Source organism: Vombatus ursinus, unplaced genomic scaffold, assembly GCF_900497805.2.
Source record: "Vombatus ursinus unplaced genomic scaffold, bare-nosed wombat genome assembly UNPS02014812.1, whole genome shotgun sequence".
NCBI lineage: Eukaryota > Metazoa > Chordata > Mammalia > Diprotodontia > Vombatidae > Vombatus > Vombatus ursinus.
This window is the reverse complement of record NW_020954590.1, coordinates 61,427,387-61,439,623: the sequence shown is the minus strand read 5'-3', so window position 1 is coordinate 61,439,623 and position 12,237 is coordinate 61,427,387. Positions and strand designations below refer to the sequence as shown.

Sequence of the window (12,237 nt, the reverse complement as noted above, 5' to 3'; positions counted from 1 at the left end):
TTCTTTTTTTCCTTTCAGTCAAATAGGTTTACCCTTCTCCAACCATTCAGCTAGTCATGTTCCTTAGTTTTGAAATTCCATTTTTTGATCCCCTTTCCAAAAAGGATTTCTCTCTCTCTTCATTAAATACTTTGTTTACTCTAGAGCAGGTCCCACCTTTGGTAGGCCACAGGTTGGGCAGGCCTGCTCTAGACCCTCCTTCTCTGATTCATGATCACTATAATTATCTGGTCTTCCTATTTTGTCTATATTCTTCATGCAGTCAAAGCTCCCAAGGTAACCATTCTAGGCTCCTCTCTAGGTGCTGTCTGACACTGCCTGGTAGGGCTTGCCCCCGGGTGCCAGTTATTGTATGTGTCAGAGACCCTATCTCACGGTAGAGTCACTTCCCTACCACATCTCTGATTATGCATTCCAACACTAATCTGTTGAACTTTTATTCTACATTTGCTGGAAATCTCTTTCATGTGTTGACTTCTCTAGGTGGCAGTTACTCGTAGGGGTTCCATCTCCCCCTTCTAGGACAAGTTGACATTTCAAGCATAAAATCCCCCAGGGCTTATCTAGTGTAAAGTTTCTTCACCAATCATCTCTTGTCACTCATGGGAGCATTTATCAGTGGAACCCCCTCCTACTTTTAAGCCCTCCTTCATTTTTCAACCTTTTTTAATCTTTTCTCCCTCCTCCTCACCTGCTCCCCTGTAGGCTCTTTTCTTTATGAGACCACAGCTTTCTCCTTCCCCTCATTGGTAGCACATGATTTGGCACGGGCACATCACTCACTCTTCTCTATCCCCCAGTTTTCCTCCCTTCGTTTTATGTACTTCCCATGTTGTAATATAGTCCCACAAAAGAAATATTCTCCTGTAGGCAGGGTGTCTCCAGGTTCTATCCATAATATTCCCTTTCTACTTCCTCTACCAGATTTCCACCTTTGTCCCTATCTCTTTGTGTACATTTGGTAAGAAGTCTTTTACTCATCTTTCTGTTGTCACTCTGTTGGCTGTTGCTTTTCTTGCTTGTTACCTTTCTTCACTCCTCCTATATTTCTATTTTTTGGGGTATTTGAGAAGCAAATGATATCTTCAGTTCTGGTTCTTTTTTAAAAATGTTTCAAATGTTTCTTATTGAATGTCCATCTTTTGTCTTGTATGGTTAAGCTCAGATTTGTACTGACTCCCAAATGGGGCCACAAAGAGTCAGATACAACTGAAACAACTGGGCTTATCCTGAGCTCCATTGCTCTTTGGAACATATTGTATTGCCTTCTTTTTCTAGAGTATGCAGAGTAGTCTTGTGCTATTCAAATATCCTTTCCTTTTTATTTAAAGGTTTTTCCTTTGATGCCTTGCAAAACTTGATTCTGAATTGAATTGTTAAATTTAACCATTATGTATGATGGATTTTGCAGCCTTGGAATTTTTTTCTAGAGGTGACCTATGGATTCTTTCAGTTGAAGTTACATTTTCTTATGTTTAGAAGTTCTGGGCAGTTTTCTGCTATTATTTCTTTCATCATAGTGTTTTTTTTTTTTTTTTTTTGTCCTGTCTTGTTCTTCTGGGAGACCTAGGAGTAGCATGCTGTGGTTCCATATTCTCCTCGACTTTCACAATTTTGTCTGTCTCATCAAGTGTTGGATCATTTTCCTTTATTTTGAAATATTTCTTCATAAATGCCTACACTTATTTACTAGATCTGGGGGCCATGTTTCCTTATGTTGTTACTGTTTTTCCTGTGGGTTCATCTGTTTATTTTTAAGGTTTCTTAAGTTTTCTTCTAAGATCTTTTACTTTAGCCACAAAAGGCATAAGTGATTTAGAATGATAGTGGAGATAGTGGAGATCAGGTGAGGGTTTTTTCTAGATAAGGAATGTATGGACATGTTTGTAGGCCATACAGAATGAGCCAGTAGATAAAGAGAGACTGAAAATAAGTGATAGAATGAGGATGACAGAGAGCATAATCTGAGATAGGATGGAGCACAATCACTTAAGGAGATTGTTGGTCAGTTGTTTCAGTTATATCTGACTCTTTGCAGCCCCATTTGGGGCTTTCTTGGCAAAGATATTCCAGTGGTTTACTATTTTCTTCAGCTTGTTTTACAGGTGAGGAAACTGAAGTAAACAAGGTTCAATGAGTTGCCCAGGCTCACAAAAACTAATAAGAGTCTGAAAACACATCTGAACTCATGAAGAGGCATCTTTTCCTGACTCCAGGTTTAGCACTGTATCCACCGCACCACCTAGCTACCCCAACATTTAGGATGCATAGCTCTCAGTTTAGGTGCCACCCCCTCCTACCCTTCCATTCTTCCCAAATGAAAGAGTTCTCTTCCCTGTCCGATTTTTGTGAAGTACTTTGACTAGTGTGCTCCTTTGACCCTGTCACTTCCCAGCTTGTATTCTATTTATCTGCATACATGTTGTGTAACATACACTCCCACCATTCCCTACAGCAGAATGCAAACTTCTTGGCAGCACAGACTGTCATTTTTTAATCACTGTATCCCTAGTTCTTACTGTAATATGTGATTAACTTTTATCGAAACAATGCTAAGGGCAGACCTGCTTTCCAATGAATTTCATTCCATAACACATACTAGAGTACAAATAGCAAAGTTTAATTACCTAAATATTATTGCAAATCAATGTATTCCTCTTTCTTTTGTACCTGTCATCATGCTTTGCATTCCTTGATCACATGACATAAATGGCCCTATTTTCTTTCAGTGTTCCACAAATGGATTTGCTACACAGATGCTTAACGGTAATGGCCAAGGTTTTTGTGGCACATCGGGATCAGGAATTAAAAATGGGGGACAGGAATGCTTTGAAATGATGAAAGGAGGACATCAGACCTTGGAATCCTGTCGAGGAGGAGGCCATCACACTCTGGAATCCTGTCAAGGAGGGCATCACACCCTGGAATCCTGTCAAGGAGGACATCACACCCTGGATTCTTGCAGGAGTGGAGGACATGTTGAAGTTGATACCTGCAGATATACATACTCTGAGTGGCACAATTATACTCAACCACGTCTTGGTGAAGTGAGTTTTCTGGGTAGTCTTCAGGCTATAATGTTTGTATTAGAATTTTTGAGAATATATGTGAGTGTGTATATATAGATATATAGATGTCTATATCTACATATCTATATGTGTGCATCTTTTGTACACATATCTAGATGTATATATAGATCTATATATAGACTTTATATATATACATCTTTATATACACACATTTATACAAATATATGTATAATATGTGTGTATACACATGTATATATAAGTATATATACATACTTATACTGAATGGTAAACTTGTAATAATAGGCTAAACTATATTTTTGGGAACAGTTATTCCATATTTTCAGTGTATATTTATGTTTAGTCAGAAACAGATTTTGCTTTATCCATTACATTTCACTTAATATGTATCTTCAATACCATTAACATGTCTAATGCCACTCATTAAAACTCTTTTATATCATTTAAGTGTTTCACTGTACAAAGTCACTTAATCTAGTAGAATTTAGAAAAAAACACGTACTTAAAATTTACAGACTCCTTAAGTCTGCATGTTTTACTGTCTGTACTCCCTCTCTCCCAACAAGTTCGTGACACATATATAGGGCTTTGAGAGGTGAATAGAGAATGAGAAAAACAGATATTCTAACCACTTTCTTCTGTCTCTAAGATTTCCAATGCTTTGAGCACCTTTTTATTCATATATCTCAAAGTCCTTAATCTTTTTTGGATCTTTACCTGAGATAGGAAGGATTTATGACTTATTATTGATCTATTGCCTATTGTGGGTAAATCCAAGTCTATGCCCAGTGTTGTTTGTTTTTTGTGACTCTGGTTTTCATGTCACAAGGTAACTCTAAGCACAAATTGGAAAGAGGGTAGGATTGTGGAACCATTTACCTGTGGTTCTTTGGTTCAATACACTGTGCTTGGAAGCTTATTCTTTGGGAAAGCTTCTGGTGACTGGGCACTTTACAGCAAAAGCTGTGCAAATCAGTACCAATTATGGACAAGGAAATTTGGTAGACAAAGAACAAGAGGATTGAGACAGAGACGTCTTTTCAAAATGTCTAACCTTCAAATGAACTTCATTTTGTGTTTCTCATGTAATTTCATTGATTTTATTTGAACTATGTGGAAGAATTTTTCATTGTTGCTAATTGTTTGGTGGAACTTGATTTTGATGTACAGAGATATGGCTCTAGATTGTTTACCAAATGTATTGAACCAAAACTGCAAAGATCAGAATCCTGGTTCTACCTACATTTCACGAGCAAATACTGCTTTTAGTTGTGATTTCCTGATGGAACCATGATTATGAAGAACACATTTGTGCACAACCTTCTAACTGCATGATTGCTAGAGATCTGCTAAATGTTGATTTTATAGTGTGCTTATGATACCGGCCAACCATGTACATTTTTTGTGTGTAGGAATCCATTAGAGGACACACTCTGGTTAAAAATTAAGCAATCAAAGGTAAATAAAAATAATTTTTACATTCATCTACTTAGGTGCCTCTTTAAAAATAATAAAATGTGTTTTCTTACTTTGTAGAAGTTGCATCTCTGCAACCAGAATGAAGACAACACCAATGCTCAAGACTGTGTTCTTACATATAACTATGAAGGAAGAGGCTCCACAGCTGGCTCTGTAGGATGTTGCAGTGAGCGCCATGAAGAAGAAGGGCTTGAATTTTTAGATCATCTGGAACCCAAATTTGCTACATTAGCACAAACATGCATGAAGAGATAAATGTGTTGCCAATAGTTCTACACTTTTTTTCCAGATAGTTTGGAGGGCTCCAAAAAGGACAAAAAAAAATAAATTTGATGACTATCATGAGGGTGAATTTTTCTTCATTTTGAAGGGAGGGTTTACTTACTCACCCTCACACATTTTTTTCCCCTGCAAGTCTATTTACCTCTTCCAAGAGGCCAACATATGGCAAAATGAAATAAATTATCTTGGGGGCAAATAGACAAATGACTGTTTCTAAGGCTCCATTATAAGGATTAAAAGTTCTGTATTCACTTGTATACTTGTTCCTATCTCCTTCCCTCATCCTAAAAAGCAAAAATATTTTGCCATTAAAACTTGGTTGATGTGACAGCATACCAAGTGATTTCCATGCCAACAGTCTTGTAGACTATAAGAATTTCAAACCATTTCAATATAATAAGACAATACTTGGAACTTTTGTCGGGTGATGTGCCTTGATCATATAGAATGATGAGAGAGAGTGGAAAGAAAGGGGAGAGAGAGAAGGAGGGAAGAGGAGAGAAGAAGGAGGGAAGCAGAGGGGGAGAGAGACACTTTTATACTCACTACCTTAAAACAATAACATTAAAAAAAAGTAGCTCTTATTAAACTAACTGAACATAATACTGACTCTTGAGTCAGAGGACTTGGACTCAAATTCTCCCTTTGAAGCTTACTATTTGTATGACTTTTGGTAAGTCTCTTAACCTTCCTCTGCCTCAGTTTCCTCATCTGTAAAATCAGGGGCCCAGCACCTTATCTGTAATCTTACATTAAATATATTGAACTACTTTATTTTTCTTTATTCTCTCTGTGAGTTAGAAGCCCTTACTCATTTCTCTGAATTGGTTGTTCCCTTCCATTCGTTGGCAGAAATAAGAATGACCTTTCAGTACTAAAACTGCAGGATGAACAACATGATTTTGTCTTTGAAGAGGTGAGAAGAATGACTTGCTTCTGATTGGATATTCTCTTTTCCATATGAAGATTAGCTCTAATAATGTACAGCATTGCAACATGCTAAACTCTCTTTTACCACTTATGAACAATGATGTAGACAGTAAGTTTTAATAGTTGTTTGGTTTTCCACAACTCCCTTGAAACTTGCACAGTGACTAGTACATTTTTAAAAGAGTTATGATTATACGACTGAACTTAGTAAGCCACAAACAGCAAAGACTGAATGCATATGAAGTATTTTGCGTCATAATCAGATCAAAATAACAGTCAATATTTCATGATATAATTATTATTTTCACGTCAATTAGTCATAATGAGCAAAGAAAGCATATTGATTGCTTTTACATGGCCAAAGCAAGCTTTTGATAGTTCCCAGAATAGTTGGGCTATGAACATTCCCTAAACAAGGAAGCATGGAGGTCTAGCTACCTGTGTTCCCCTGAGTTTATGCATTATGAGATATATAAATGAACCTCAGGACACCTTCTTTCTTGGCCTACATATCATTTCTTTCTTTCTACACTTTCTTTCCCCTCTCTACTTCTACCTCCTTTCTACATAAGATGGACTTCTACAAATGTTCCTTTATCTTCTCCTGCTTCAAGAAGCATTGAAATTAGGGATAGCTAGGTGGCGCAGTTGATAGAGCACCAACCTTGGAGTCAGGAGGACCTGAGTTCAAATCCTGCCTCGGACACTTAACACTTACTTGCTGTATGACCCTGGGCACTAAGTCACTTAACCCCAATTGCCTCACCAAAAAAAAAAAAAGAAAAGAAAAATAAAGGAATCATTATAATTTAAGAGTAGTCACTGCCTCCTCACACTTTGCTATTTCCTAGGACTGCCCCACAAACGCTATCAATTTGAGATTTAATTAGAATAACAAGGAAATTAGTCATTGGAAGATTGAATTGTCACACCTTAAGTTTGTCCTCACCTGATGTAAATTAATGTGACCAGATTGCTTCCTTTGTAATTACAAAGTAAAGGAATAAGGGTTTTGAAGTAGATAGCATAAGAATCCAGAGAGAATTTTTGAGCACGTAAAAACTGGGATAGGGAACCTGTGATTCTGGAGCAGAAGAGGTTTCAGTACATACGAGAAAAGCCGGGGAAAGGAAAAGGAGAGAATAGGATGCCAAAGACTATTTTTTGCCCGTTTATATATTATGTAGGACTTAACCTCCATTCTTCCTCTTCCTCCTGGTAGCCAAGGATTGCTGTCATTTAACTTGGCATAGTGAATAGAATGTCAGGCCTGAAATCAGGCAGATTGATCTTCCTGAGTTCAAATCGGCCTCCGACACTAGTTGTGTGACCCTGGGCAAGTCAATTTACCCTGTTTACCTCAGTTTCCTCATTTGTAAAATAAGCTGGAGAGGGAAATGACAAACCACTTCAATGTCTTCGCCAAGAAAACCTTAAATGGAGTCATGAAGAATTGGACACAATTAAGCAACTAAACAACCAAAACTCTTGTTAGGTCTCTTTTATACTACCCAGCCTCTCCCCTTTCCCCTGTATCACCTACTTTGCTCTGGAACTTATATAAATTCAAGGGGAAAGGGGTTTATGTAAACTTGGTAGGGTAGCTTAAGTAAGGTTGGTGAAAAGATGGATCGACAATTAGCTATATACATCATAAAGGTGTGGGTATTTTATATATACAGCTTAGTGGGAGCTTTTGTAGGAAATATTTATGGAGATACAGTATTTTGCATTTGATACGCATTTTGTACTTTGAATTAATTTACTGTTGAAATGTCCATTTAAAATTCAAACTTTTGAAAGTATGTTATATCTTTTTATATTTTAAAAAAGTTAACGTCCTTTCTGTCAATTGGTATTATCTTTACACTATAATCCTAAATTGTGTGTTACCTTAACCAGAGAGTATGGATATTTAAAAGGAAAACTTCAAAAACTTTTTTTAAAGAAATACTCTGCTTTTTATGCAAATGTACAGCATAATTTTCTTGGTTTTATGGAAATGTATATACTTAGAATGTAAATTATATATCCAATGCTCTTGGTTTTTTTTTTTTTTTGAGAAGTCTATGTTAGCAAAGAGCCTTTCATTACTAAAATTAAAGTTATTCATTGTTATGTTACCTACAGCTTTATAGGATTGTAAATGGAATGGGAAAATAAAACATTTATTATATTCTAATAAAAGGACTTTCAGCTAATTTCATGTATTTATGTTTAGAGAATTACACTCCAGATAGTCTTTCCCATACAGAGTTTACCATCAAATGGGCAAACAACACAGGCTAATTTATAATGACAAATGTGTATCAAGGATGAAAAAGTATGTCAAAAATGGTTCTAAAAGATTGGAAAATGGTTGGGTTTTACCTCAAAAGACTTTCTAGATGAGAAGTATATGATATAATGGTCAGGAGGAAAAGAAAAGTTAAGGTATATACTATTATAGACTTTAATAGGATGAAAATCTGGAGACTGGGGGAAGGAAAAACTCTCTGTAAGGTTTCCTCACTGGAAACTTCTCATTAAATCTGACAATGGCACAGGATATTGAACCATCATCATTACAGAGGGTGACTTCAGAGCTATCAAATACCATGTTTCCAGTTGTACCAATGGATTTTTCTTAATCACTTCCCTTTGTTTTTTATCACTCACTATTTTTGTGATTTCCTATTCCAGTTCTGTTAAAAATCATGTCATCTTATAATCATCTAGAACCAAATGGTATTTTTACATTAACTTTTTATAATTTCCTACTTATTTTCACATGGCTAAGTCTTCTCCTGCTTCTCACCAGATATATAAAATATTTCAAATCAGGGACCATTTCTTATACGTCCTTCTTACCTCTTAGGCACTTTATTGAGTGCTCAAAAAAATTGAACATACAAAGGAGGAGGGAGTCTTAGTATCATCTACTCCAACTCATTTACAGATTAAGTAGAATAATTTGCAATTCTATTTTTTTTTTTAATTTGCAAACAATTTCCTCTCAGGAACCATGAGGTAAGTAATACCTTTTTTTTTTTCCATTTGAAACTAGAAAAGAATGAGAAACTAAGGTCCACGTATTATGTCTGAGGTCTTACAGCTGGTTAATGGAAACCCTGGGTTTGGAACCCACATGCTCTGATGCTATCTATTGTGTTTTATATTATAAAAATCAATTGAGTAATTAATCCCTTGCTAGCAAAGAACAGTTTTTCAAAAGGGAAAGGCTATATTGTCAGAAAAGACCTAGGAGTTCTCTCAAGGATTCTAGGGAATGTATAATGTATAAGCAATTGAGGAGGGGAAAATGATTTTTTAATGGTCTTCAAGGTGTTTAGATGTTTGGAGGGACTGTGATGAGATAGAAAAAATTAGTTTTTCTCTTCATCTTTTGATATCTGGTTTTAATATTATGTATGGATATATCATTGAATTGTAAAAAAGATTTTAGTAATTACTAAACATCATTCATTTTCGTCAAGGAATCAAAACTGATTATAGCTTCCAGAATCTCATGGTTAAAAAATAAATTGATTTCAAATTTTAAGCAACTGGTCTAAATTGGAAATGATATTGATCTCTAACAATTTAAATAAATTTATTTAAGAATCAATTTTTAAAAATAGACTCATTGTTCTGTTCTACAAAGCTTATACAGATTTGGATATGTTTGTTAATCATTATTCTTTTACACTCTTTTTTGGAGGAAAAGCAATATTAATACCTTCACAAAGTTATAACATGTCAATTTCTGTATCTTTTATGATAACCAAAGTTAAAAAAAAGTTTTTCAAATTGAAACAAATTTCACATAAACAATATTTTGCAACTTGACTTTGTAACTCAAGGTGAATTGAATTCTTTTTTCAAATTAAAGGGAACTATTCACTCTTTAAAACTACAAGGGAGATTCTGAGATCTTTTTAGTAAGTTTTCAATTTCATAGGAAAAATTTCAAACTCAAACTTATTTCAAAGACATTTTTACCACTAAAAGCAGAGATTCCTAGAATTAATTGATTCTACCTGCCAATTTCTCTTATCACTATAACCAGAAGAGGCAGGGAATTGTGTTCCTTTTTTCCCTCTTAATGTGAACATGAATAACTTTCTCATTGGTATTTTTATTTAATGAAAACTAGTATCGATATAAAGAATCATGTATTTACAGATGGAAGAGACCTTAGAAGTTATCTAGTCCAATCCCGTTGTTTTTCAGATGAAAAGACTTAGCCCTAGAGGAGGAGTCAACTCTAGGTCCTTGACTACAAAGCTGGTGCTCTTTCCCATGTATCACACCTTTGAGCAGTCTGAGTCAGCTGTTGAAATTGTATGTCTTTTCCACTTTTCCACTGTATTCCTCTCTCCCTTCTCGAAACAAAACATGATAGAACCTAAGAACAGAAGGTTTTTTGGCAGACACTGCTGTTACATTGCTCAGGTAGCTGATCAGTGAGCATCCTCCAGGTATGGATTCCTCATGGTGGATGGGGACTGAGTTGGAGGGGTCTGGGTTTGGCAAAGCTTAGGAAGTACTGATGAATTTTGCCAAACCAAATCAAGTACTTCCAATGTCCATATACTTCCAATTATCCATGTCTGAGCCTTACATAGACTTATAGCTTCTGAAGTAGTTTTCATCACCATCGTCATCATTTCATTCACCAAGATTTATTGAATACTCAAGATAGCCTGCCTGGTGCTAAGGGAAACAAAGCCACAGTTTCTACTCTCAAGGAGCTCTTGTTCCTTGTTCAATCTCTGCCTTTCCCAGGTTCCTCTCCATGTAGATGCTTGCTATCAATGACTGAACCTTTACTTTGTACAGTCAGCTTTTCCTTATTCCATGTGTAACCCAAAACGTGGGTGTGAATCACCTAATTAACTATGACATAAGTAAGACCTTTGTATCTTTTTAAAAAAATATATATTTCTATTACCTAATATGGATTTTTAAAAAGCTGCCCTATATTTCAAATGCACTTTGGATAGTTAAAATGCTAGTACTTTTTAATTAATACTCTTTTATGACTGATCTAGATTTTTGTATAGTTTTCTCAATCAATAAAGAGAAACTAATATGTCTCTGCCAAAAAGAATAGTATTTTTAAGGGACTTCTCCACACTATCTAAAAAATGGAAGAGTTGGTAAGGTGGCATTTTAACAATTTACTATTGTAGCATTAACCTAGATTTAGGGGTATTATAGGAATGTTAATTAATTGTTTAAACTGCAAATCCCTCATTCTGGGCTCAGATTATTAGTTCTAAATTGCAAGGAAAAAAGTCTTTTTCCTACCATTCATGATAAAGTCTATCACTTTTGTGCCATTTTTTTTTTGTCCACAACAGCACTTTGGGTAGAGATGCTTCCAAGGAATAACCTGCAAATCCATAATTACTCCTTGATCCTGTTCCTGATCGATAGTAGATAACTCAGAATCCCTCATTAAATAATCACGGAATCAAAGAATTTCAAAGCTCACAGGGACCTCAGAGACCACATAGTCACAGTTCCTGAAAAAGTATTCCTTCTTGGACATAGCAAACAAGCTTTGTCCCTTGGTCATAAGACCTCTAATGAAGGGGAACCACTTCCCTGGTTAGTCCATTCCACTTTGGAATAACAGCTCTGTTAACCCAGGTTTTTTTTTTTCCTTAAGTGTACTATATGAGGCACCAGAACTTGACACTAGTTTGGGACCACCTTCCCTTGTACTCCCAAAAGAATGAATCTATCCATCTCCTTAGCTGCCCTAGGGCCATCCTGAAGCTCAGCTGGGTCCTTTGGGGTCCTTTAGCAGAAGCATGGTGGGTGTTGGGTAAAAAATAGTGCTTGGGTAATTTTTTGCTTACATAAAGTGAAACTCATATGCTCCTACTTGGTCAGTTTTCCTTCAGTTTATCTCTACTAGATTGACATTTTACTAACTTGGAAACACTTAGGATGGGAAGGTAGGTGACACATGGATAGGATGGAGGGCCTAGAGGCAAGAAGATCTCAGTTCAAATCTGGCATCAGACATTAGCTGTGACTCTGGCTAAATCACTTAGTCTCTATTTGCATCAGTTTCCTCATTTGTAAAATCGGGATAATAGCACCTACTTCCCAGGGTTGTTGTAAGGATCAAAAAAAATAATTGCAAACTGCTTAGCACAGTACCTGGCACATAGTAAGTGCTATATAAATTTTTAACTATTACTTTTATTATTATCTGGAAATAAAATTAGATGAGTGACTCTGAACTGATAAAGTGAAATATTTCCTCTTGTTATGAAAAGGAAGATTGAAAAGGAAAGTCCAGGGGCAGCTAGGTGGCACAGTGGATAGAGCACAAGCCCTGAAGTCAGGAGGACCTGAGTTCAAATCCAGCCTCAGACCAGACACTTGACCCATACTAGCTGTGTGACCCTGGGCAAGTCACCTAACCCCAACTGCCTAAAAAAGAAAAGGAAAATCCTTCAAAGGGAGAATGGAAAATGACCTAAAATGATTTATTCTATTT

General features: G+C 36.0%; 1 protein-coding gene across 2 annotated transcripts in view; it reads left to right on the top strand.

The window, feature by feature from the left end:
• The window catches only part of LOC114053910 (desmocollin-2-like), a 66,576-nt gene extending 60,135 nt beyond the window's left edge, over positions 1-6,441 (top strand). The window contains exons 15-17 of one of the 2 annotated variants that reach the window (XM_027877036.1): positions 2,730-3,047; positions 4,460-4,505; positions 4,584-4,676. In XM_027877036.1, the coding sequence (XP_027732837.1) occupies positions 2,730-3,047; positions 4,460-4,495 (354 nt within the window). In that variant the 3' untranslated portion in view covers positions 4,496-4,505; positions 4,584-4,676. Of the gene's footprint in view, positions 1-2,729; positions 3,048-4,459; positions 4,506-4,583 lie in introns of both variants that reach the window. The other variant, XM_027877035.1, reaches the window with a different exon arrangement.
• Positions 6,442-12,237: the final 5,796 nt, after the last annotated feature.